General features: G+C 36.8%; 1 protein-coding gene across 1 annotated transcript in view; it reads left to right on the top strand.

Annotated features, from left to right (window-relative positions):
* Nucleotides 1-24,875, top strand: part of YTHDC2 (YTH N6-methyladenosine RNA binding protein C2) — a 38,578-nt gene extending 13,703 nt beyond the window's left edge. Inside the window, exons 8-30 of the mRNA XM_049794877.1 lie at nucleotides 1,341-1,448; nucleotides 2,568-2,716; nucleotides 3,112-3,247; nucleotides 3,602-3,728; nucleotides 4,767-4,832; nucleotides 5,800-5,978; nucleotides 6,153-6,249; nucleotides 6,335-6,422; nucleotides 6,532-6,612; nucleotides 7,545-7,627; nucleotides 8,669-8,774; nucleotides 8,912-9,031; nucleotides 9,387-9,659; nucleotides 10,193-10,319; nucleotides 10,826-11,031; nucleotides 11,565-11,760; nucleotides 13,000-13,109; nucleotides 14,222-14,514; nucleotides 14,945-15,119; nucleotides 16,137-16,340; nucleotides 19,466-19,648; nucleotides 20,862-20,951; nucleotides 21,126-24,875. Of these exons, the coding sequence (XP_049650834.1) occupies nucleotides 1,341-1,448; nucleotides 2,568-2,716; nucleotides 3,112-3,247; nucleotides 3,602-3,728; nucleotides 4,767-4,832; nucleotides 5,800-5,978; nucleotides 6,153-6,249; nucleotides 6,335-6,422; nucleotides 6,532-6,612; nucleotides 7,545-7,627; nucleotides 8,669-8,774; nucleotides 8,912-9,031; nucleotides 9,387-9,659; nucleotides 10,193-10,319; nucleotides 10,826-11,031; nucleotides 11,565-11,760; nucleotides 13,000-13,109; nucleotides 14,222-14,514; nucleotides 14,945-15,119; nucleotides 16,137-16,340; nucleotides 19,466-19,648; nucleotides 20,862-20,942 (3,188 nt within the window). The 3' untranslated portion in view covers nucleotides 20,943-20,951; nucleotides 21,126-24,875. The remainder of the gene's footprint in view (nucleotides 1-1,340; nucleotides 1,449-2,567; nucleotides 2,717-3,111; nucleotides 3,248-3,601; nucleotides 3,729-4,766; nucleotides 4,833-5,799; nucleotides 5,979-6,152; nucleotides 6,250-6,334; nucleotides 6,423-6,531; nucleotides 6,613-7,544; nucleotides 7,628-8,668; nucleotides 8,775-8,911; nucleotides 9,032-9,386; nucleotides 9,660-10,192; nucleotides 10,320-10,825; nucleotides 11,032-11,564; nucleotides 11,761-12,999; nucleotides 13,110-14,221; nucleotides 14,515-14,944; nucleotides 15,120-16,136; nucleotides 16,341-19,465; nucleotides 19,649-20,861; nucleotides 20,952-21,125) is intronic.
* The last annotated feature ends 385 nt before the right edge of the window (nucleotides 24,876-25,260 follow it).

Raw genomic sequence — 25,260 nt, 5'->3', positions numbered from 1 at the left:
TCATCAGTTTATTTTAGTGAATGTTCCTGAAAAAGAAATCTCTTTTTCCAGATAGAAGTGTTTATTTCAAGTTCCCAGTTCTGAATTTCTGCCTAATAAAATAAGGCTTGCAGCTTGTTGGAGGCAGGAATCTGGAAATTACATGATTTCAGTGTTTTCCAGATTTTATTTGCAGAGGGGAAGCCTCAGTTGCAATTGTTATGTGGCTTTCCAGTTTACTCTTCTTGTACCTTTCTGTTCATTTAGATCAATGTGGTTATTCAGGAAATTCTGGTGACAAACTCTTTCTCCAGTTTACCTCAGTGGTTATACTGTTAATGCACATACTAGTCTTCACAGGCTAATCACAATTGAAAAGACACTCCTTTTTCAATTTTTGAGAATTTCAGAATTAAAAGAAGAGAGTTTAGATACTTCAGCTGTTAATGTAATGAGAAAGGTTTGATCCTCCTTCAATAGTATTGCTGACAGAATCCTGACCACAGAAACCAACCGTTTGTAGTTGTGGGTTTCTGTAGTACACAGAGTTTGTGATCAGTGTTGGAAGGCTTCCTCCACGACAGCTTCTAGAAGTATGTGAATTGCAGCTTGTTCTTTCTGAAGAAAAGTCCTAGGTGATTTAAACTCAGGTATGGCAAATGTCTGCTAAGGGACTAGAAATTAAAATCTAGATATTTTAATTCTTCCTCTGAAAAAGCATCCTTTAATGTCCATAAATAAGGTCCAGAAAACAGTGATATTGAAAAAGACATCACAGTAAATGATCTCTTTTATCTGGAAGCATTCAGTAAAGAAAGCCAAATTTGGCTGAAGTGATTGAGGAAATTGAGAGAAGTCCATCTCATTGTATACTTCTTGGGGAAAAAAGTAGTGTAATACAAAGGTAACAGTCTGCTTGTGGGATCTTGCACTAAAGCTGTATTAATTGCTGTTATATTTTGTAATACAGGTGGCAATCTTACACAGTAAATTCTTTTTGTAACCCTAACCAAAAATGGCTATTTTCTTTTTCTCATTTTGATAAAATTGCAATTAACTGTCAATCTTGCGAGCATCTCTTGCTATAACACTTAATAGAATTGAAGAGGTTAATGAGAAACAAGGTACCCTGCTGGCATTTCCCTTTTGAAATGTTTTGTTTTGTGGCGCAGTAATCTTAAGTATATAAACTCCAGTGAGGGTGCTCTTAAAAGACTTTACAAGGAAAGTGATAATTCCTTAAATCAGGCCCTAATAATGCTTAGTTCACTTTTTGTGTCTACAAAAATGCTTTTAAAAATTAAGATTATAAATGAAGCTAGGGAATATCTAATATTTTTATGAATTATTTATACTTTCAGTACAAGGAAGACCTTTCGAAGTTAAAGAGATGTTTTTGGAGGACATTTTACGAAGCACTGGGTATACAAACAAAGAGATGATAAAGTACAAAAAAGAGAAGCAGCGAGGTTGGTGGACTTTTTAATTTTTAGGGTTGGCAATGAGTCTCATTGATTGAACAACTAAATAGGATGATTCTCTGTTAAAATTCCAAAATCATAATATTGAATGAGACATGACTAGATGACAGCAAGTATCTTTAAGCTCTCAGTGTTTACATTATTGAAGTAGATTACATAACTTTTAAAAAATATTTTCACTTTCTTTCAGTGACTGCATTCTTTTTTCTTTTAGTTGATAAATGGAATATTTTTCCTAATTATTACAGAGTAGAATTGCATATAACTGGGGGCTTTGCCCACTTGAAAACTATATAAGCAGAAGATACTCTGTGCTGACTTTTGGGTGCAAATTAAAGTGCAGCCATTAAAGAGGGCAGGATTTTGTACATCTTGCACAGAGGTGTTTCCTATTAGTAACATTTTTCACTGCATTCTTCAGACGTGGATGTATTTAACATATATACATAGCCCAAAAGCATTAAAACACTTGATCTTAATAGAGTTGTTTTTCAATTAATTAAGTAGATACATTATTTGAGAAGTTTTCCTTTCAACTGAAAGTAATGATCCTAGTGTGTATTTAGAAAAAAAAAAAGGGGGGGCGAGGGGTCAAAACCTAAAGCTGTAACGTACAATCCTAACTGTATATTTATGATGGTGCTTAGCTCTGATCATTGTGGATAGAAAAGTTCAGTTCAGGCACTGGTGTCTTCTACTGTTTCTGCTACTTGTGTATAAAAATTAGTTGTTACATGCAGCAACTGTATCACTTTAGTATTTCACTTCTGGAGAGAGATCTGGACTTAGAATTTGTGTAGAAAATACTTAGGAAGCTCATTTGCATGCAGTGGGTTGGAATACTGGAGACTTTGGGGATTAAGCACCCAAATGGTATTTTTTACTTTGTTCTTAGGGCAAATGTTTGCAATGGTTAAGGCAATTAAGGGCACTTTGGGTGCCCTTAATCATGGAATTTATATTGGACTCGTAACAGCGTTCTAGATTAAATAAAAGAGATTGAATAGGTAAAACTTTGTGACTTGATATAACTATATTTTGTAACTGAAAACAATGGATAATTAAGACTACTGTAAAACTATTTTGGAAATACTTTATGCATTCTAGAAGAAAAACAGCAAAGCACTCTTACTGAGTGGTGTTCTGCTCAAGAAAATAATAGCAAAGTGGAATCTCGGAGACAAAGATCTGTCCCAAGTGCAACTGAAGAGTATAATCTGTTGGATGATAGTGGTGATGCAGTATTTAATCAACTGGTATGTTTTTCCTTTTGTTGGAAGAGATGTTAAAATCTGCATTGAATTATTACTACCCATTTAAAAATTGTTTTCTAAAGATATTACTTCTGTAGAACTTCTAGAAGGATATTAACGTGTTTTAAAACAATTTAATTTTTTATTAGCATGAACTACTCTAGCTAAAGTATGCTTTTCAATTATGATGGTTGTACAAAACTTTTGTTTAGATCAAATGGCTAGACTGCCATTGTTTAAAGCACTTGCGTATGATAAATGCTTTAACTGATACCTGTATGCTGTATTTCTGGTTGTTGCTTGGAAAACCTAACTGTTCAAATTCTTCATGTCTAATGTATGAGAGTAAAGACAACTCTTTAAGAGATTCATCTTTCAGTACTGGTTTTTCTCTTCAGACTGAAAAAGATGCGAATTGCCTTGAACCATGGCTAATAAAAGAGATGGATTCTTGTCTTTCTGACATCTGGTTGCATAAAGATATTGATGCCTTTGCTCAAGTGTTCCATCTCATTTTAACCGAAAATGTCAGCGGTAAGTTTCTCATCTTATTACATAAGAAAAAAACAACCATGAAATGACTTGAATTTCTGTGGGTACTTTATCTCCAGTTTCAAATGTTGTTACCTTTCAATTCTGATGCCTATTGAAAAAAACTAATAGGGTTAGTAGAATTAATGAGTTTCGTAGTTATTTGTTGTTGTACTTGCTTTGAGGTGTTGACAGATTTTTTGTTTCTAAAATAGTGTTAAATTCACATGAACTGACTGGTGGCATGAAGTGAGGAAACAAATTCTCTTTGGGCTGGGTTTTGAAAGTCATCTACATTTAGATGAAAAAAATAGCATGTATTGGTTTTGCTGATGGTTTTTTTTTTTAACTTCTCAGTTGATTACAGGCACAGTGAAACCAGTGCAACTGCACTAATGATTGCTTCAGGGAGAGGATTTCTGAGTCAAGTAGAACAACTGATCAGTATGGGAGCAAGTATCCACTGCAAATCATCCAATGGCTGGTAAAAACAGAACAGATAAACCGAAAGATTTATTTGTCAATATACAAATGAGAAAGAAATTTAGAAATTCTAAACTAATTTGCTAAATTTATGAGACTACTGTAAGCCCTAGTAGATTCTGAGAGTCTAAACAGTTTCTAACTGCTGTTTATCACATTGTATTCTGTAAATTCTAAATTAAATTAGAAATTAAACAGTTTCAAATATAAGATATACACTCTTGGTTTCAATGAGTCTGATTTAACACACTGGTTAGAAGAAAAAATCAGGTCTTCCTCACTGGGTTGACTGAATTAGACCCCAGAAGTTTGGTGATTCTTATTTTAAGAGAGTAACCTATATTGGGTTTAAAAATAGTGTATTACAGGTACAAAGATCTTTGCTGTGTTATATCAGTAAATACACTGTATTATTTAAAAATATTCATCAGTCCGTAAAACCTTAGAATTTTGTGGCCATAAATTGTATCTTCATATAAACAGGGAACTATAGTAAATAATTGTAGTATGAGATATTTGGTACTACCACTTGAAAAACTTAGGAAGGAATGCAGTTGAGAAGGAAAACACAGTGAACTGCATTGTGTGGAGGCCAACTTCCCTAAGACATCAGAAAGCCCAATGTTTTCACAATGTTTGGAGAAAAATGTCTGGGATGTGACTTCTCAGAATGATTTTAAAGGGGCTAGTAACGGGTAGTGCAAAAAGGCATGGCTTATCTCTGCTTATTGGTGTGTGGTTTTTGAAGGAATGGCACATTCTTCCTCCTTGTTTCCTTCTGCATGTTTCCATGTACTTCTGTGTAAAACTGGGTCTTTCTTGGTAATGAATTGCAGTTATCTAAAAATCATATAGCTATTACACCTGTGTATGCACTTTAAAATGGAAAATTGCAGATCCAGCAGTAACAGCACTGATTAAACAATAATGCAGAAATTGATAGAAAAGTGCAGTGTCAGTTGTCGTCTCATCTAATGTGCTATTCATATGTATCTTTTGAAGTGAGAAATTAATAAAGATTTTTATGCAATCCTTTCAGGATGGCTTTGGACTGGGCTAAGCGCTTTGGACAGACAGAGGTTGTTGACCTGTTGGAGTCCTACAGGTAAGCTATAACTATTTTGCAGAAACGGTTGTATAACATGGTGAAGGGAAATTGATGTTTTGTCTTATTTTAATCAGAACAGTTTTTACCTTTTTCTGCTTTAAAATCTGGCCTGTATAGCAACATCTATTTGAGAATAGGAATATTTTGAAAATGGAGTTATGTAAAAAAACCAAAAGTTCGTTTTGTATTCAGTATCATAGTGATTGTGTCTGGAGAACTCCTAGGATATAGTTCTAGTGGTGTAGGACTTCTTTTATGTTATTAGCATTTATCACCTTTATATGGACATTCCTATCATGATTATATATCTAGGCAGGATGTGATGATAGTGGCAAATAAATATGCAGAGGAAATACTGATTCTATATCATGTACCATTTTAATTTCAGGTGCTTATTTTGGAAACCAATCTATTGTGTGCTTTTATCTGTATATTGTTGATACATGATAGGCATATTAAAGAAACTTTATATGAGCAATATGTACACTAAGCCATTCAAGAATTGTTTTTTATTAACTTACAGTTATCATAGTTTAGTTACAGTTTTGTAGAGACCTATATTATTATAATTTCTCTTAGTGTAGTTTCTGTTAGTGTAGTACCTGCTTAACTGTTATGGTAGGGAAGTTTTTGGAAGATAGAATTATTTTAAATATTTTTCCTTTAACAGATAAACAAATGTTGTCTTTATACTTTGAGTTCTGTCACACTTGCTTATGGTTGTGTTTCAATGAAGTATAATGAAATTAAAGTTAACGCTAAAAATTGAAGTTGCATGCTTTGCTGGGTTAACACTTAAATCAGTGAACAGTAATAGTATTGTGGAGATGCTGTTCTGCTCAACTTTAAAATTAAAATTTGAGATGAGTAGGCTTGTTGGTCTTGATCTAAATTTGAATCAATTGCTGAGTACAAACCCAAAGCAAACAAGTTCAACTCTGGCCTGTGTATTTGTATGTTTCAGCGCTTCAGTGGAATTTGGAAATCTGGATGAAAGTTCCCTCGTCCAAACAAGTGGTAGTGACCTCAGTGCAGAAGACAGAGAACTGTTGAATGCTTATCATCACAGTTTTGATGATGAAAAAGTAGATCTGGACCTGATTATGCACTTACTTTATAGCATCTGTCATAGTTGTGATGGTGGTAGGTATATACAGACACTCCCAATAAATTGCTGTGTATTCAGCTTCTGATGAATGGTGCTCTTTTTTCAGTAATAGCAAATAGGTAAAACCTTCCGAGTGCTAGTATATGCAGTACTGACTTATATTTGAAGTGAATTTTCTGTTCAAGTCTGCAAACGAACTTCTTTTTTAGGAGCGATTTTAGTATTTCTTCCTGGATATGATGAGATAGTTAGCCTGAGGGACCGTATTCTTTTTGATGACAAGAGATTTGCTGATAATGCTCACAGGTAAAACCTCTAGTTTCTATGGTCGTCTTGAGTTCTTATTGTTTCTTTTAAAGATCCTTAAAATGTGCTCTTTGTCTTGCATTAGATACCAAGTTTTCATGCTTCATTCAAATATGCAGACTTTGGATCAGAAGAAGGTGCTTAAAAGTCCACCTTCTGGCGTCCGCAAAATAGCAAGTATCAGAGGACTTCATCAGATACTATATTGATCTATTTTGTCTTTGTCTTTACAGTTACTATAGTGGTTTTGTTGTGTTTTTTTTTTTTTTTTTTAAATTGCAGATTCTTTCTACTAATGTTGCAGAAACCAGCATAACAGTCAATGATGTTGTATTTGTTATTGACTCAGGCAAGATGAAAGAGGTATGATTGGCTTAAACTGTCTTTGGGAAGTAAAATTCCTAGTGTTATTTTAAAATACATAATATATAAATTTTGGAGAACTTTTTCTTTTTTTATAGCAGGCTGAGAGCTAGTGCATGTCAAGCGACAAAACATACTGGGAAGTTTTGACATCCAGTTGTTTTATGATAAATAATGTAAATAGCTGTTTAAAAACCCGGTTAAAGCTATTGCAGGTTGATATATTGATATATCTGTCTTATTTTTTTTTTAAATTTAGTATTTCTGTTTGATTTTTTAAAACAAGTCCATCAGTTTAGACTGCCATCTTCCTGAGACTGAGAGAACACTGGGAGTTCCCTTTGTCCTTCTATTGGATCTAGCCCAAGTCTAATCCATTAAGTTTTTAAGCATTGTTTTTAATGTATTGAATGCCCATTCCCTACTTACTTGTTTAAGAAAATTGAGATAACATAATGAGGAAGTTTAAGACCTAGTCTATGGCTTAGAAAATAAAATTGGATTTCATAGGAGATACGCACACCAAATTTCTGAAGTTCTCATGGTAATACAGTTTTTTTGTAATTTTGCATCAAATGTAGGAAAATAAAGGTGTAATTTCCAAGTAAGACAGAGAGGAAAACTTTATTCAATGTGACATATTTTTGCTTGGTTTGGGATACAACAAAACACAATCCATGTCTTTTATTGACTTACAATTACCTATTGACTAGAAAACTTTAATTTAGAAAACTGTGTAGCACAAAGGTATTGCAAAGGAGGTAGCATAAATTCACTTGAAACTAAGTACTTTTGAACATACCTTTGCGCCAGAAGCTGCTGGTGCTTTTTTTTTTTTTTCAGAGTTCTGGTGATGATCTAAATCATTAGTAACTTTTATTTCATGTACTGTATTCAATCTTGTTTTTATGTTCCTTGCTTTGCTTTTATAGAAGTCTTTTGATGCACTGAGTTGTGTTACAATGCTAAAAATGGTGTGGATTTCAAAAGCCAGTGCTATCCAGAGAAAAGGCAGGTAATAAATGCTTTGTACTGAATTTTACTTTGCAGATAGCCAACATCCTCTAGGTTAAGGATAAACTACACACTGTAGTAGCAGCCACACTGCGTAATGTTACTAGCCTAGTCCAGTATGGTGTTGGGCAATGGCCAGTGCTAATTCTCTGCGGAAGAGTAAGGGTCAGCATGTATTTCCTTGGAGTCATGTCCCAAGTTGTAGAAAAGTGACACTCAGGAATTTCCCAAAGCTTACATTAGGTCTAGGTTGTTTTCCCCCCATGAACTTGTTCTCCTTCCTCTCTCTCCCATGTAGCACCAGCAGCTACGGTGTCCAATGAGGTGTTTCACAACTTACCTGTGGGCAAAGCGCTGCCTATTGCTAGTTTTTAATTGATTCCCCTTCATCCCTGTATTAGAAGAGACATTGAGAGTAATTCCTTATTCACCTTCTCCAAACTATTCATGACTTAACAGGCCTTCATCATATTCTTCCCAACACTGGGTGAGGGCTAAGAGGATATGTAGCAACAAACACCTATGTTTTGTGGTACGATACTGGCATTAATCTGCAGGAATTTGAGCGTGAATGTGAGCATTTGCTGTCTCCATCCCCTCACTCAAAGTTGTTTGGTCTTCATTCTACCTTTTACTCCCAGAGTAACTTCCAACTGTTCGGGGGATTTGAAAAGGAAGAAATGAAGGTTACGACTTACATTCCTTACAGCAAAGGACAGTTGAGATTTGGATTGATCTTAGGTTAGCAAAAAACCCACATCACTTTATTTTTAGATAGGCCTTATTTTTGTTTCTCCAGATCTTTCAGTGTTGGGGTAAAATTCTAGTAACAAATCTCCATACTACGAAAAATAACCCATGTACTGCAAAACTCTCACCTTGTGTGGAACTTACACTTAATGACAAAATTATCTTTTTCTTAGACCTGCTTCTACATTTCCATTCTAAGTTTGTGTGTGTGGTTTTGTTGGGGTTTTTTGTTTGGTTGGGTTTTTTTTAAGAAATTCTAATTTTCAACAACTTCCCATATTTTATTTTCAAGGGCTGGGCGCTGTCAGCCGGGAGTCTGTTTTCATCTCTTCAGCAGGCTCCGATTTCAGAATATGTTGGAATTTCAGACTCCAGAACTTCTGAGAATGCCACTTCAGGTGCATGTTCAGTTAGAAATTATAACTTTTAAAAAATGTATTACCATCAAACCATACTATTAACTCCAAAAAAGTGTGTGGTGGGTTGGTTTTTTTCCCCAATCTTAACAGTCTTTTTTTTGCTTTTTAACTTGCAGGAGCTTTGTTTACACACAAAACTTCTGGCTCCGATTAACTGTCCAATTGTTGACTTTCTTATGAAAGCTCCTGATCCTCCACCAGCTTTAATTGTGAGAAATGCTGTGCAAATGCTGAAGGTCAGCAGGGGAATAGGTTTAGATGGGAATTGTATTTGATTCTATATTTGTGGTTTGCAACATATTTACTGAGTTTTGTTTGTGCTGAGACTGTTGTTTAGTTACTTAAGGATGCTTTGAGTTTTTGCATGTTATCTATTTTAATGTTGTGTGTGTGGATATATTTTTCTGTGTTAAGGGAAGAGATTGCTTAAAAATCTCGTCTCAAACTGTTAAGAGTTTGACTTGCTTTCTTAGTGTTTGGGAACAAGTCTAGTTAATACTTAGCATTCACATCCTTCCTGCTTTTATTGTAAATTAATTTTGTCCACTTCTCCCTCCATCCCCCCCCCCCTTTTTTTTTCTTTTTAAACAGACAATAGATGCGATGGACCCTTGGGAAGATCTCACTGAACTTGGTTATCATCTCACTGAATTACCAGTAGAGCCACACCTTGGTAAAATGGTGTTGTGTGCTGTTGTTTTGAAGTGCCTGGATCCTATTCTTACTATTGCTTGCACTCTTGCATATCGAGACCCTTTTGTCCTACCTACACTGGCCTCTCAAAAGCGTGCAGCCATGCTGTGTAGAAAACGTTTTACTGCAGGAACATTTAGTGACCATATGGTGCTTCTCAGGGCTTTCCAGGTATTATTTCATCTTCAGAAAGAGTACTAATCACAATAGATCACATATCAAAGTAAATGATGTACCAATCAAGTTGGAAGTAGAATGATAGGCTATGATTAAGTCCTTAGAGAAGAAACTTTATTTTTGCCTAGTGGCTTTCTTGTGTATTGGATTCATAAATTTGTGAGGAACACTTCTTACAGATTTTTTGTTTATATATTCAAACCTGGTTAAATTCCGAATGTTCCAACAAGGTGCCACTTTATAACCTGAGACACTGATAACTTAAAATAATGATCTTAACATAATGATCTTTAAAATAATATAATGATCTTATAATAACATAATGATCATTATGTTAATTTAGAGAATGGGTGAAGAATCTAGTGCTTAACCAGGAAAAAAAATATCTGGTTTGATACATTTTCTTTCTTTCAGAATGATTTTTGCCTTCGTTTTATTGATGTACACGTAATTTTTTTTAAAAAAGTGCATTTTTAAACTTTAGCTAATTAAATTAATAGGCAAATGTAAAAAAATATTCTTTACAGGCATGGCAGAAGGCGCGCAGTGATGGCTGGGAGAGAGCGTTCTGTGAAAAGAACTTCCTGTCTCAAGCAAGGATGGAGATCATTATAGGAATGAGAACACAGTTGCTTGGCCAGCTTAGGGCCTCAGGTAAGTAACTTGCAAAAAATTTTGACGTAGTTTTGGAGTCAAATAGTATGCCTAGTACAAGTGTATACAAATTGTAACAAGAACAGCATTCACTGGTGTAATTTTCCTTCCTTAATTTGAAACAGACTAGTACACAGGGGTACGGGGCATGGCGCAGATGCTGGAGTGAGGAAGTATGGCTAGGGAACAGCTGATCTAAATGAAAGTGCCCTGGTTGTTCCATATGCCACTGGCTTTCAGTGTGAGATATATTTCCTTGGATTTTTACGTTCTAATAAATTATTTCCATAGGAAGTGTCTTCATGTTATAAAAAGTAATTCCGTGTTAGTATAAAACTTTATCAGGAAGGATATAACGGTTTCTTCTTTGTGCTGTTAAGGTTGGCAGTGGGGAAAATTGTAACAAATTTGTGGCTTATTTCACTTTTTTTTTTTCCAAATTCCTTTTTGAGAGGCAGAAAAGTAGATCTTAAAACAAGTATGTTTTTGTCCTCTTCTTTCTTCAGGTTTTGTTAGAAGCAGAGGAGGAGTCGATATTAGAGATGTTAATACTAATTCTGAAAACTGGGCTGTAGTTAAAGCTGCCTTAGTGGCTGGGATGTATCCCAATCTAGTGCATGTAGACAGAGAAAGCCTGGTTTTGACTGGACCAAAGGAGAAGAAAGTGCGATTTCATCCTACCTCTGTTCTTAGTCAACCTCAGTATAAAAAGGTAAAATCACTCTGAATTTATAGCTCCCCAAAAAGAGTGCTATATCAAATGTCTCTTCGTAGTTGTCAGTACTTTAAAAGCAGCATGTGCATTAAACACTACGTTTGTAGAACACATTTCTCCTGGCAGTTGATAAAACAAAGAATTGGAGTTGGTTTATTTTTCCAATATTATTACATCAAAACTTACTTCAGTTAATCCTTCTTCTAGGTGGAATAAAACAAAATGATATAAAAAACTAGTTATGAAACTATTTTAAAAAGGTAACAATCTCTCTGCTCATAATAGCAGGAAGAAGTTCTGCTCTGGAACTTCTTTTTTTTTTTTTTTAGATCCTTTTTTTAAACAAAATATTTTTTTTCAAGGTGATGAGATAATTGTAAGTCTGCTTGAATTCTCTCTCACTTTTTAAATTGTGTATAAATTTATGCATATATATTTATTTCTACATATATAAACCAAGAAATATGTTAAGATTTATTTTAGTTACAAGTAGAGGGTAAAATAGCCTAGTCTTATTTGCTCTTGCACAGATTCCCCCAGCAAATGGGCAAGCTGCAGCCATTCAGGCACTCCCTACAGACTGGCTTATATATGATGAAATGACGAGAGCTCACAGGATAGCAAATATCAGATGCTGTTCTGTTGTAACACCTGTCACTGTGTCACTCTTCTGTGGACCAGCTAGATTACCAAGTAATGCTTTGCAGGAGCCTTCATCCTTTCGAGGTATAGTAGGGTTTGGATTTGCAATGTTTCCGTTGGTATACACTAGTATGTGATATGCAAGGCTTATTTTTCAAGAATATTTAATACATATATTAGCTAATTCTTAAAATGACAGAGCTATAGTTCCTATAGCTGTTCAAGAATAGTTTATAGGCTCTGTAATAAATGTCTCAGTTTTGTGAATCCTTGTAGATTCATATCCATAAATTACACTTACATAGTTCTGAACTCCCAGAAATTATAGTTTGTAATGAAATAAAAAATGCAAACAAAATGTCTGATGACAATACTAATGCTGAGAAGTGTAGTATTCATGTTTTTTCTAAGGACTAGTTTATTTGATACTTTGAATCAGATTATTCAAACTAAATAATAATTTAGAAACTATCAATGTGGCAGTCAGTCACATTGCTTCCAGCTGAAACATGCATTTTAAAGATTATTTTCTACTGATAATTTCTAATGACAATTAGCTGTACTATTAACTAAAGTAATAGGAAATATATAGAAATTTCCTTTTTTTTAAAAAATTTTTTATTTAAATGGAGTGCTGTAGGAATAGAAGCAAAAATAATCTATCCTGCTGCCAGTTCTCTAGAAATATTAGTTTGAATCAAAGAGTCCAAGTTCAGGACATGGTTTAGTGGGCATGGTGGTGGGTTGATGGTTGGACTCGATGATCTTTAAGTTCTTTTCCAACCTAAACGATTCTATGATTCTGTGATTACTTTTGAAGCTTTCTTGTTATGCTCTTAAACTGTTACCCTTGAAATAGTGCTTATGCTGATTGAATTGCACTTAAAAAAAAAATTAGAATCCTACTTAATCGGCATATGTATATGTAATTTTTTTTTTTCTTAATGGGTCTTTAAATCTGCTGTTTTACTGGGAAATAAGCACAGAGCAATGTGTGGGTTTGCAAACAGCGTCATGCAAAAGCTTGACAATGGCTTGTTGATACTGATGAAGGTACACGAGTGAGTCGGATCACACCAATACAGGTACTTACATAGCAGGGGCCTCAGCAGGTCTGGGTACTTGAGTTCTGCTAACTGAAGCAAAGACTTTTCACTGAGGTGTATGTGCTGAAAATAAAAAGTGGTTTTACAAATGTTTACATTCAAAAATAAAATTTAGAAGGAAAATGAGTTCATTGCTGGTAATACAGTAGTGTTCAGGTTTTTGTATGTAAGCGGAAATAATATAGAAATGTTAATGCACCTTTTATATTTAATTCAGGGGATGGGGTATCTAATGATAACAGTGATAGTGAGATGGAGGACAAAACAATGGCTAATCTGGCACTACTGAAGTTAGATGAATGGCTCCATCTCAAACTGGACCCTGAAGTAAGTAGTGTATCACTTAAATGCTTGTTTCTTGCAGAAGGATATTTATGTCATATCTTCCCCCAAAGACTTCTGAAACATTTGGGTAACCAAGATTTTTCTGTAAGACTGGCTGTCACAGTCCATTTGGGTCTCAAATTTACAGGACAACATACTCTGTGATTTAACCTTTATTTCCTGAGCTCATTAAGAAGTACAACAAATAGAGGGGCTCAATTCCCTTTTGTCCAGAGTGGTCTTATAACCTGAATTCACTTATCATTCAAGTAGCAAGGTTCATAACTTAAAACTCTCAATTTGTGCACCTATGAGCAAAAAGAAAAAAAGAATTAGTTACCTAGCTGACGGTGAGAGTGCTCATCCTTCTGCCTCTGTCATGGTGCGGGTGTCCCCTGTATCTCACTGGGAAGCAGGAAAGCCTCAGCAGTCCAGCTGCTGTTGCATCCACTTCAAAAGCTTTTTGGGTAAGCTGATGTTTTGTACCTTCCAGCTTGGAGGTTTTTTCCATTTCCATAAGTTAGCAGATTCTGATGAAACTGCTAGACAAAAGACAATGGCTGCAGGAGACAGCAAGCTGCAGGTGATAGTGGCTGCATAATGGCCCTTCAGCTGTTTCTGGCTGCCTGTCCTGCCTATGTGGTGCTCTTGCTTTGACCTAATGGCACTGCTACCAGCACACATCAAGCCTTAGCATGAGCTGGGTTAGCCAAAATCTGAGCAGGGGTTGAGTGAACCATGGCAATGGCATATTGTGTATTTCCTTCTCCGAGAGGTTTACTGAAATTGGATCAAAATGGAGCACTGAATTGAGAGGAAGGGCATAAAGCATGAGAAGTTTGGGTTTTTTAAGTTAAAGTTTTAAGCTTGGTGCAGAGCTAGATGACATAAAACGTTTTAAAAATGATCTTGCACTTTGAGGAAAGAAAAGATAGCTTAACAGCTTAGTTTAAATGCGGGGTTTTCTCCCCCTCCCTGGCACTTTAGTCTTGCCTTTCAGTTTGGACCCTGTTCATTTTAGAATGCCAGAAGCTGCCTGATAGGAAAGACGTAGGGTACCCTTATCTGTCTGATCTATTTTTTTTAGTCTTTAACAGAACTGAAATTCATTACAGGCTGCTGGTTTGTTGTTGCAACTCAGACAGAAGTGGCACAGCTTATTTCTGCGTCGTATGCGAGCTCCTTCTAAACCGTGGTCTCAAGTTGATGAAATAACTGTAAGAGCAATTGTAACTGTTTTAAGTACTGAAGAACAGTCTGCAGGTTTGCAGCAGCCTTCAGGAATTGGTCAGAGACCAAGACCTATGACTTGTGGAGAACTTCCTTTTGCGTCTACATGGAAGTCACCCAACAGTAGAAAAAGCTCAGCAGAAACTGAATTCTCTGATGACTCCTCTAATGCTGAAAAGTAAGCTTTTGAGATCTTCAGAGACTGTACGTTGTAATTTATTTAGCTATAAAAGCATCACTTGAATTTCTGCTAGTAATAAAAAGGAAGAAACAATAGAAATACAGCTGAAAGAATTTATACTGTCCTATGGTGCATTGTAGTTATGACTTCATTGAGAAGTATTTCATATGTGTGCCTGCTGTTTGAGAGAGCAGTCAGGATATTGTCCGTGAATTGTGATCTCTGGGAAGAAGTAGCAGAAGAGGTTTAACTCTAGCATTCAAAAACAATGCATGATCAGTATTTTTTTTTAGTTAGTGTTCAATGTGTTTTGGAATTACCGTAATATATATATATAGTCATGCAATAGGCTGATATGTAGATATAAATTGTTCTGTGACCATTTATGAAACTCCTGGTATGTCCTGTATTTACCTTTACTTTTTAGAGTCCTAATGAAATCTACACCTCCCACACTTCACCAGCCAAAGAAGTACAAAGAAAAGAACACTGTGCACTCCAAACGAACTTCGGACGACAGGTCAGATCAATCATCAGTGAAGTCTACAGACAGCAGTAGCTATCCTAGCCCCTGTGCTAGTCCTTCTCCAATATCTGGAAAGGTAGAGTTCTTGTAAACAAATCGCCTCTTCAAAATTAATAGAATTTCAGGAATAAATTTGCTGATTCCTTTCAGCAATTATCGGGTATTATATTGATGAATTAAGATCCTAACTTAGATTTTCATTTTTAACAGCTGCATAGTACTTAATTCTTTCTGGAACTTAAAAACTAGACTAAATATCCTTGTTATGCTGGTTTAATACAGTAAAAATACTATTCTTTGCAGGCTGCTGAGGTAAAGCTATCCAAAGTAGAAAAGAAAGGGCTGGTTTTTTTTTTTTTAAACCTGATATAATAACCAGTGAAGGTGTGTTAATTTTTCTTAGTTTTTTCTGAATTAGTGTATAGTACATGCCTTCCTCTGTTTCAGTAATAGCATACATTGATGCTGATTCTCTTTTAAGTTTAGTGTTATCTGCCGCGTTATGGCTGCTTGCTTTTTTTAATGATGGTTATTTTAACAACGCACACATTTTTAATGAGGTTACTGGCAAAATTCTCCGTGTACTTGAATAGTAAACTGCAGTAATACTAAACAGATCACTAAGAGGAAACCCCATTGTTTCTCTAGGCACAGACTCATTGGAGGATTTAATAATTCCTCTTAAGTCTTTTAGTTTTTAAATTCAACCAATGTAAAAGGGAGAAAACCTATGTTTCCAGAAGGTGGAAATGTGAGTAGAGTGCTTCAGGCTAGAATGATTACTTCTGTGTCATCTGAAGGTGTGTCAGACTTCAAAGAATTGTAACCATTTAGGCCTCTTCTGCTATACTTCCTTGCTGCTCCTCATGAAACAATTATTGTTTTGCAAAGTGCTTAAAAAATGTAAAATAAATGTGAAATACATTTTAAAACCAATTCAGACAGTACCAGCTGATAGATGCTGTGTTTCTTGTAGAATCTGAGGGAGGAGGGTGGGAACGCAGTGAAGGGATTTCTGTCTTCATGTGTGCAAAACTCTAGAACTAAAGCCTGGTTTATTTTATTATAGCTTAATTAAATTTAATTTTTCCAGGGTTCCAAATCTCCTTCACCAAGACCAAATATGCCGTTTCGGTACTTTATAATGAAAAGTAGCAATGTGCAAAACATTGATATTTCTCAGCAGAAGGGTATATGGTCTACTACGCCAAGTAATGAACGAAAACTAAATAGAGCCTTTTGTGAGAGCAGCACTGTTTACTTAATATTTTCTGTTCAAGGGTCTGGACACTTTCAGGTGAGTCCTTAGTTAATACTAAATATTACCTTTGGTTACTGGTTTAGGAGAGCGCAGCAAATGACTATGTGTAGTATGGAGGTTTTTGCTTATGGCTACTGACCTTGTAATAAGTAGAGTAGCAAGCAAATGTATCTGGTTGCGGAGAAAAGAGTACTTCGTTCTTCTCTGAAGTATGCTCAAAGGCTATGACTGAATTGCCTAACATCTTGAGTCAGAATAATGTTTTTACCCTACATTAATCCTTGCCTCAAAAGAGGTTTTGTTACACGGCTTTGATTTAGCAGCAATTTAGGTTTTATTAATATTTTTGAGATTAGATCACAAGATTAGGTCGTGTGACTTTAACGGTATTTAATTATGAGCCAATTTAACAGAGTGATTCATTGAGATTTGCAAATTAAAGATCCAAAAATGGCAAGGATTACCCAAAATTTACAGCAGGGTTGGAGGTTAAATAAAATCACACATGCACAGACAGATAAAACAGTTCTGAACCAAATCACACACACACTCTTGAGTTTCACTTCTGACTTTTATGTGCTGGCTTTCATCAACGGGTGGTAGTAAACTTCACAAAATCTGGCTTTTAAGTCCTCGTGAAGTTGTAGACAATGATCTTCAATCCTTGCAAAATCTACCCTGAGAGGCGTCCCAGCTCAGGGGAGATACTGGTAACACAGCCTGCTGCATTCCCAGAGAGCTCCAAGGGTCTCTTCTTGGATCGGTGTTTATAGGGTCCTGAGATGATTGGCTTTGGTCATTGTTTTACATTCTGGCCACAATTCGTGCTGAGTCATCCTGATGTACCATTCAGGGAGCAGATGGCCCAGGTGTGGCCAGGAGGTGCCTGGCACCCATAAGTTGCTGCACAGGCAACCGAGATAACAGCTCAATGGGAGGTTTTCAAAGCATGCATGGCTGATCTTGAAGTCTCAGAGTGGCAGGGCAGACAGCTGCACCACCACAACCCTTTTAAAAAAACAACAAAACAAACAAACAAATCGAGATAAAGCAGGAGATTGCTACTCTTTTCTCTGCATGCCAGAGTAAATATTTTAAGTGAACAAGCAGTTCTAATTGAGTCACAGCTTCCTAAAGCCAGGGAACTCATAGATGTCTTTATTACAAATTTTAATAAAATCTGTTTTGCCTGAACTGTAGTTTCTAAAAGTTGGGAAGCTGGAAAGTCATGGCCATGATTGTTCCAGAGCTGTGTCTTGACTTCAAGTTTAGCAAGGTATTTGTCAACAGTTTATTGACAAATTTGTAGCCAATTTGAAGTTAAAGGTGACCTGGTAGTGCAAAATTGCAGGTTAGCTGTGTTGTAGAGCAGGCTAAACTCAGATTATCCAGGTAAAGGAAGTTCAACTTGCCTCTTCATATATAAACTATTCATTAAAGTGAGCTAAACTTAAAATCTAATGAACCAGCCCGAATACAGCTGTCTTGGAGATACCACTAAAGTATTATGGTGAGATAGACATAATGGCAGTCTGGCAGATGCAGATGTAATATTGGAAAGTAATTTTCAGCATGCCAGTTGATACTGAAAGTGGGCTGTTGTATTGGTGCTCTTAGACAAGGAAGCTGGGCGGGGAGGACATGCTGAAGTCAGGAGTATAGGTGGTTGATGTTGTCTTGCCCTTCCAGTTTTGGCAACACACTGGACATTCATGGGAATGTGAGATTAACACCGCTATTAATATTCTCTTGTACCAAATGTCTTTTTACTTTCCACCTTTATTTCTCCTCTGTTCCTTTGATTAACTTCCATTAAGCTTGAGCTATCTAGGACTGCATGCCTTATAACAGTAGTGTGTGCTCGTAAGTTATATATTGCACTGCATCTCTTGAACTCCTAAGTCATAACTGACATAAATTTGCCTGAATGGTTGATAAATTGCGTGTGTAGTTTGTTTTTTGTTTGGTGCATGGGCAAGTAGGGGTGTTCTTAAATAAATTACAAGCAATCTGGGATTTGGGGTTTCTTTCATTTTCTTTCTGAATACTTGTTGTGTTGGAATTTCTTCCAGCTTCATTGAAGAAGGAAATGAAAGCAACTTTGACTTCCTTCTTTGAAGAACAGCTACGCTCTTTTAATTCTATGTGAACATTGTTAATATAGGGGGAACATGGGAAATAAGGGATGGATTTCTGCAAAAATCTACAGCTAACAAGGAATAGCTAATGGACTGTTATGTAGTAGAACATTCATCTTGATTCCCTTACACTTCAAATGGTTTTACAACACCTTTTCAAACTGTTACAAAGCTTAAAAAAAAGCTATTAATGTTAATTGTGAGAAATTGAGAGACATTCTCTGTGGTCAAACTCTAGAAGGCATATTTGAAGTGGAAAAACAAATGCTACTTTGACGTGCGGAAAACAGACTCCACAATCAGTGAGATTGTAAAGTAGGTATGTTCATTCAGTGCTGGGCAGCACGGGGGGCGGTAGTCCCACCAAAGATGTGTGCGCCTGACTCAGCAGTTTGCCTCAAGTTTATACAGTCAGGTATTACATATTCACAATATGCCTATACATATGCATGACCTATCCCCGCTTCATATTAAAATTAGCTCTGAGAGGTCATTTCCATAGTCTCCTCTCAACTGTGCCTGTGCAGTGCCTCTTGATGGTGGTTGCAGAGATGAAGATAGATGACTCCTCTTCGTCACCGCTAGTAACCTCCTTCCTTGCGCAGGCTCAGTGATTTCTTGGTATTCACCCAAGCTGCAAGACCAGTCTTAGCTGGCTCTTGGGGCCTGCTCCTGCTTCTTATCAAGGATTGTCTCTACCTCATTGGCTGGTTCTTGGGACCAGCTCTTCTTATCAAGGACTGTTTTTACCTCAGCTAATTTCAACAATGTAAGCACTAAACATCATCTTTCATCCCCCTTTATTATGTCTACTGAGATTCTTTTGACTCCCCATGTCTCAACTTCTTTTAACTTTATAGATGTGAACATCTTAAAAGATTGAGCTGTATGGGCGAGAGTGTGTGAATCACTTTGAAACAAATTTGAAAGTTCTGTATGAAGTCCAGTCTTTTATTGAATTCCAGCATAAGCAGATATGATCTAGTTATATCTTTTCCTTTCATATTTCAATTTTTAATCCAGGGTTTTGCTAGAATGGCTTCAGAGATAGGGTGCGAGAAAAGTCAAGACTGGGGATCTTCTGGCTTTGGAGGTGTATTTAAGGTGGAGTGGATCCAAAAAGAAAGCATTCCTTTTCATTTTGCACACCATTTGCTCAACCCTTGGAATGACAATAAGAAAGTACAAATAAGCAGAGATGGCCAGGTAAAGTTACTCTCTTCTAAAGTAATCTTTTCTTGGTAGAGCTGTGTATTGTTCATTAGCTTGTTTAGCCTCAGCATTTATCTCAACTGTCCTTATATATTTGTTAATATGAATCACAGTTCATTGATGCACATTGTACATTCTGCTAATGCATTGATGTTGAAGTAATGGAGGCTTTTTGATAAAATTAAACCAGTTTCTTGCTTAATACATGTTTTTAAAAAAGATATAAAGCTGGATGCTTCCAAAAATACAAGCATTTTGGAATTTGTAATTTTGGTTCTGGAGATTTGTTCCCTGTTTGGTTTAGATTTGTTCCCCAAGATAGTCTGTCATACCCAAATAACTGTTCGTAATTATAGCTTTGAGTTTCCTGTAAAGACTGAACAAGAGTCTTGAGATTTAAAGTAGAATAAAGCTTAGGACAGTTCTCTGACGTGTTAAGGCTAAATGCAGCTAAAGAAGGCTGGAAGAGAATTGGCGCAGGAGTTCTCTCTGGCAGTTTCTGCATTCTCCCCAGTCTCCTCCCAAAGTATTTCCTTGATACGAGATTCTAGAGCTAAACTTTTTCTGTCATCTTCTCACTGCTTCCCCAAAACTTCTCCAGTTTCAAGGATGAGGAAAGAAACATACTGTAAGAACAAGGAAAGGAACGTAGCACATGGACTTAACAGTGCTTCTGTTGTAAATGGCTCTTAAGACTCAAAGGGTCTTAATGATCTTAAAAACAACTGGTTTATATTAATGTCTACGACTCCACCAAGAGCCGCGGTTTTACCTGACCTGCCTTTCCATGTTGTCCACCACACTTGGTGGAATTAAACTTAGAAGATGTGGAGAATAATGAACTTTAGTTAATAAGTAAGTGACCTGTGGAAGGTACAAAGTATATGGTGTGTATGTTCTTGTATATGGTGGTGGCGTGTTCACTCGGAATTCTCTTCTTAACTGACATCTTGCTGTGAATGAAAAAACCCCAACCAACCTGTAGGCCAGGGTTGCTTATGAAAGTGTTTATCTCCTCTTGAGCCCTAAGAAAAAAACCTTCCTGTGTGGGGAGTTCTGATGTATGTCTCAGTAGCAAAGGAATGAGCTTTCGGAGAGACTGAAAGCAATCACCAGTAACTTCATCTAACAATTTTGCTATAAATAGTTTCTGTATGTTCAATAGTAGCAATGCAACTAACTTCTTTAATTTCCTGCTCATTTCTAGGAGCTGGAACCACAAGTTGGAGAGCAGTTGCTACAGCTTTGGGACTGTATTCCTTTGGCAGCAAAAAACTCAACTGATTGAGTGTGTCAGGTAATGCTATAGAGGTAGTTATTTCATGCATTACTGCTGTTTTTATGATAGAGGAAAAACTGTTTATTTACAGTGTATCATTACCATGCTGTCTTCTCTTTGTAGTTTGTGAAAGAACAGGTACACTTAGTACTAAATATTTTCTTCCTTTTGTTTTGTTTTGGTTTTTTTTAGCTGTGGTTGTGGAAACATCAGCTGTAACCACTAGAACCAGCAGCGTGCCTACAATATAAAGATGGGGAAGAAGGTGGTGCAACAAGTTTCTGAAGTTGGTAGTCATGCTGTGCAGCTAGCAGTAGAAAAATAAGAAGGAAGTATGGGATTGTGTTGGTTTCGGTATTTCCTTGTCTTAACAAATGTCATAACGTTATTCACCAGCCTGGTTCTGACTGAATTAATTTTTTACAGTAGTGTGCAGTTGATAGTTAAAAACATGGTTAAGTTCAAAACTAAGTTTGAAGCAATGGACCACATAAAAGTTTTGTGCGTTTAAAATAGCACAGCAGACAGTTTAAATATACAGTTTACATTTAAAGCTTTCTCAACACAGTAAAATGTATGAGTGAAACCAGTGTAATGTTAATTAATCAATCAATCTTGCAGTTTGTGTAAAAGAAATAAATTGAGAATAGATGTCTCCAAATATATTGGAAGATTCCATAAGTATTTGTTGAACTTCTATATGCACAGTGTGAGAGGACAGGATATATTCATACGAACAACTGGGTAGCTGGAGAATGTAAAATTCTAATTTAAATACATAAGTGAAAGGAACATGAGACTTTTGAGAGTGGATTGATCCAGCAGTGTTTCCAGTTTCAGTTATTTTTCACCTTTAAAAGGTACTCACGCTTTGGCAAGGTGAAGCAGTCTTTCAGAGGCCTGCTTCCAAATGGTACTCTAATAGTTCACTAACTTGGGCATTATTACAAGATTTTTATTTCTTTAAAAAAACCCAACAAAAAACCAGTACAACTTTCTTCATGTTTTAATGTGTTCTTCATGCTTTCTTTCTATACCTCTTGTTTCAATTTCTTTCTTCTTCTTCTATACTATTGTTTTGTTTTATTGGGCTTCTCCTTAGTAGTTAATGTACTGTGCGGCTGGTATAAATGCAGTCTGCTCACTGTCAGCGCTATGTTTGTTGTCATTGTTAGATTACACCAAGCTTTTTCTGCTTTGGAGCCTGTAATTTTTCATGTCTGCTAAGAATATTTGCACAGTTCAGAGTACCCTGTGTATTCATTCTCACATTCTGTGTAGTCACTTCTGTACATTAACAGTTGGTTATGCCTTTGTAAAACTAACTGGGTCCTTGTAAGGCTAGTGTTGCCTAATACAGTATTTCTGGAGATGGTGCATACAGCAGAGCTATGAAGCTTGTGTTGCCTTACACAATACTTCCAGGCCCCTGCCCACAAAGAAATGTGGGGTGGTATGGGTACAGGATTCCCAGGCCCCATGCGCACCAAGAACAGAGCTGAAACAGGGGGAGCAGAAGTGGGGTGTAATGTTTGGTTAACAAGCCAAATAGTGCTTCTGTGGCTTGATAATAAAAAGGACAGTCCAGCCAAGGAATTTGCATTCCCCAAGGTCCTTGGTTGGTCTGGGTCACTTGCCTGCCTGAGAGCCACGGTCATATAAGTCTTTGCCCGGCTCTTAGGTCTAGCCCAGTCTTGGTGAATTACTTGACTTGCTGTTGCTATGACCCAGATTATAGTACTACTGATCTGTATTTTTTCCTGTGCTGTTATTTAGAGAGAAACTATCCCTGAAGCTGTTGGTCTGGTGTCTGTTACCATATCCTGAACCTGTAACTTGACAGGGCTGCCATAAGCCTTTACACTGGTGTTGGAAGTGAGATACGGTATACTGCATCTTGATTAGCCCTGACCCTGTAGTGAGTGCCTTAGTTGATTATTTTGGTACATTGCCCTGCCCACGGATGTCAGATTCTACTTTGGTTAGAGAAAGTCAGACAGAAACAGAAAGGGAGAGTTACCCTGATTATGTCTCTTAGCTTATTGCCTTAGAAATACTTAGCAGTGTTTGAAAGCAGCCCAAGGTGGCTGCCTATGAAAAGAACTGGCCCACACCCAGTAGGACACTGGGGCTGCAATAGAGGAGAAGGCTCTAGCCCCTGCCTGTGTTAAAAGCTGTAGGGCTAATATAGAGAAACTAGAGCAACATATAGTCTCCCATGTGGCAGTATCTGTCTGGGAGAAAATTGACCATCATCTGGAAGCTGCAGAAAAGGGAATTTCTTTATATAGAGACCCAGAAGACAGGGATGATACTTGATCTGATTCAGATTCATACCATGCCGTGTCAAATTCCTGAAAATTTTCTAATCCCACCAGTCATTACAATGGAGTATGATACTACTAGAGGTATGACAGGTGCCTCTACGTGCTCTTCTACATGTGCGCAGACCTAGTCAAACTAAGCAAGTGCTATCACAGATCTGTTACTGCGGATTATTTAACCTGGCTTGCAAATATGTTACATGATGAGGGGGCACACCATCTGAGTTTCAGGCTGGAAAGCCTGGGGACTCACTTTGGGGTCTGGGATGCAACTATAGCTTCTAGCAGGAAGTCTTCAGGGCAGCACTAGCCTGTATTCAGAGAACTACCCTGAAATGACTGAGGACCCCTGGCTATTCCCTGGGTCAGACCCACAGGTTTGAAATTGAGCATTGGTAGGCTGGTTATTAGTCACTCTTTAGGAGTAGCCCCTGTGGCAGAGGAAGACCTATGTGGACATTGTCCCGTTTGGCCCACTAGTGCCGACTAGTGGTCCTGGTCAGAAAGGGTCCTGGTCCACTCGGAGCCCATTTAAAGTCATTAGGCACTGGCCTTACAGGCAGAGCACCAAGGCCTACGTGGGCCCAGCTCTTACAAAAGGTAGTTTCTGCTGTGCCCATTCATACCTCGTGTCCAGGTAGTTAAAAATGCCCCTAAGCTTGTGTGAAGCAGCACAGGAGCTGATGATGTATTGAGGTGCTTTTAAGTACCCTTGAAACTGTCTTCTTCCATGATTTGTCAATGTTTTCATGGCAATCAGACTTCATACAGTTAGTTTCATTTTAGCAGATATTTTAGCAAGTTTTTTAAAACAAGGTTCAAGTGATTTTGCTTGTTTCACATGTCTTTGCTTTAATGATTTAAATGCTGACAGAAGTAGGACAAATCCATGTTGACAGCGTGGACAGTTACTCAGTGTGATCTTTTTGGTTCTAATAAGCTGAGAATTTACTGTGCTGTTATACTCTGTTTTCCTTTCCTCTTTGTATTTTCTGCTTTCTCTCCTTTTCTCATGAAGTTGTATGTAACTTCATGGATGTGCATTCAGGATTGCTGTTAGCATCTGAACTCAGGAAAGACCTTATCAGGGATGAGTAGTGGCAAGAGAACAGACCTAGGGGACTTTTCTGGAAGCCCCTGAAACATCAAAAGTTCATCTGTAAGGAGATAATTATGCTGGTTTTTAAATTACGATTTAAAAAAAACCAACACCCAAACAGCTTACCTCTGATCTCTCTAATTGTGTGATCAGTGGCCACAGTGTATCAGCACTTTCTAGTGATTTCCGAGACCAACTTTACAAGACAGCCAACCAGTAGTTGCTGCTGCTCATCCTTTGGACTTCATTCAGCAACAATAACAGATGTTCTGTAAAACTGAAGGTAAATGCTTTTTCCGTGAACAGCAATACTGCAACTTGTCTATGCCACAGTCTGCAAGGAGCTTCATATAGTATATTTTATATCTATAGTAGATTTAAGTGTTTTAATAATTGAATTACAAAAGAGGTTATTTTGAGTGAAGGAACACAGATTAATGTGATGCACATTAATCTTGTTCAGCTGTGTAAAGTCATTTGCAGAAATACTTTATTTCTAAATAAAAGTACATGTGCTTTTATCCCTTCTTCAGTGTGCTGTCATTGCCTTTTTCATACAAAATGAACAACTGGTTCTTGGTAATACCATAATAATACATGTTTCTGAATTGTAACTTTCAATCAATCAGCATAAATCGAGTGAGTCTGGCTGAATGTCTACAATAAAATATTCCACTCTTGACACTCAGAGGAAAGTGACCTTGTTTTCTCAGGTAAACTCCTTTTATTTTCTGCATTGTCATCTATACAAATTTTGCTAGGTTTCATCCAGTGCAGATAATGGTGTCTTTATGGCCAGATATTACTTCAGTTAAACTCATGCAAAATGTCTGTATGGTTATTTCACTATGCAGCAATGAATTTTCTGATAGTTCTTCCCACAGAATCCTCTGCTCTGGTTTCA

The sequence above is a fragment of the Accipiter gentilis genome, chromosome Z (assembly GCF_929443795.1).
Source record: "Accipiter gentilis chromosome Z, bAccGen1.1, whole genome shotgun sequence".
NCBI lineage: Eukaryota > Metazoa > Chordata > Aves > Accipitriformes > Accipitridae > Astur > Astur gentilis.
Note: the sequence above shows the minus strand (reverse complement) of the source record. Positions and strands in the feature narration are given on the sequence as shown.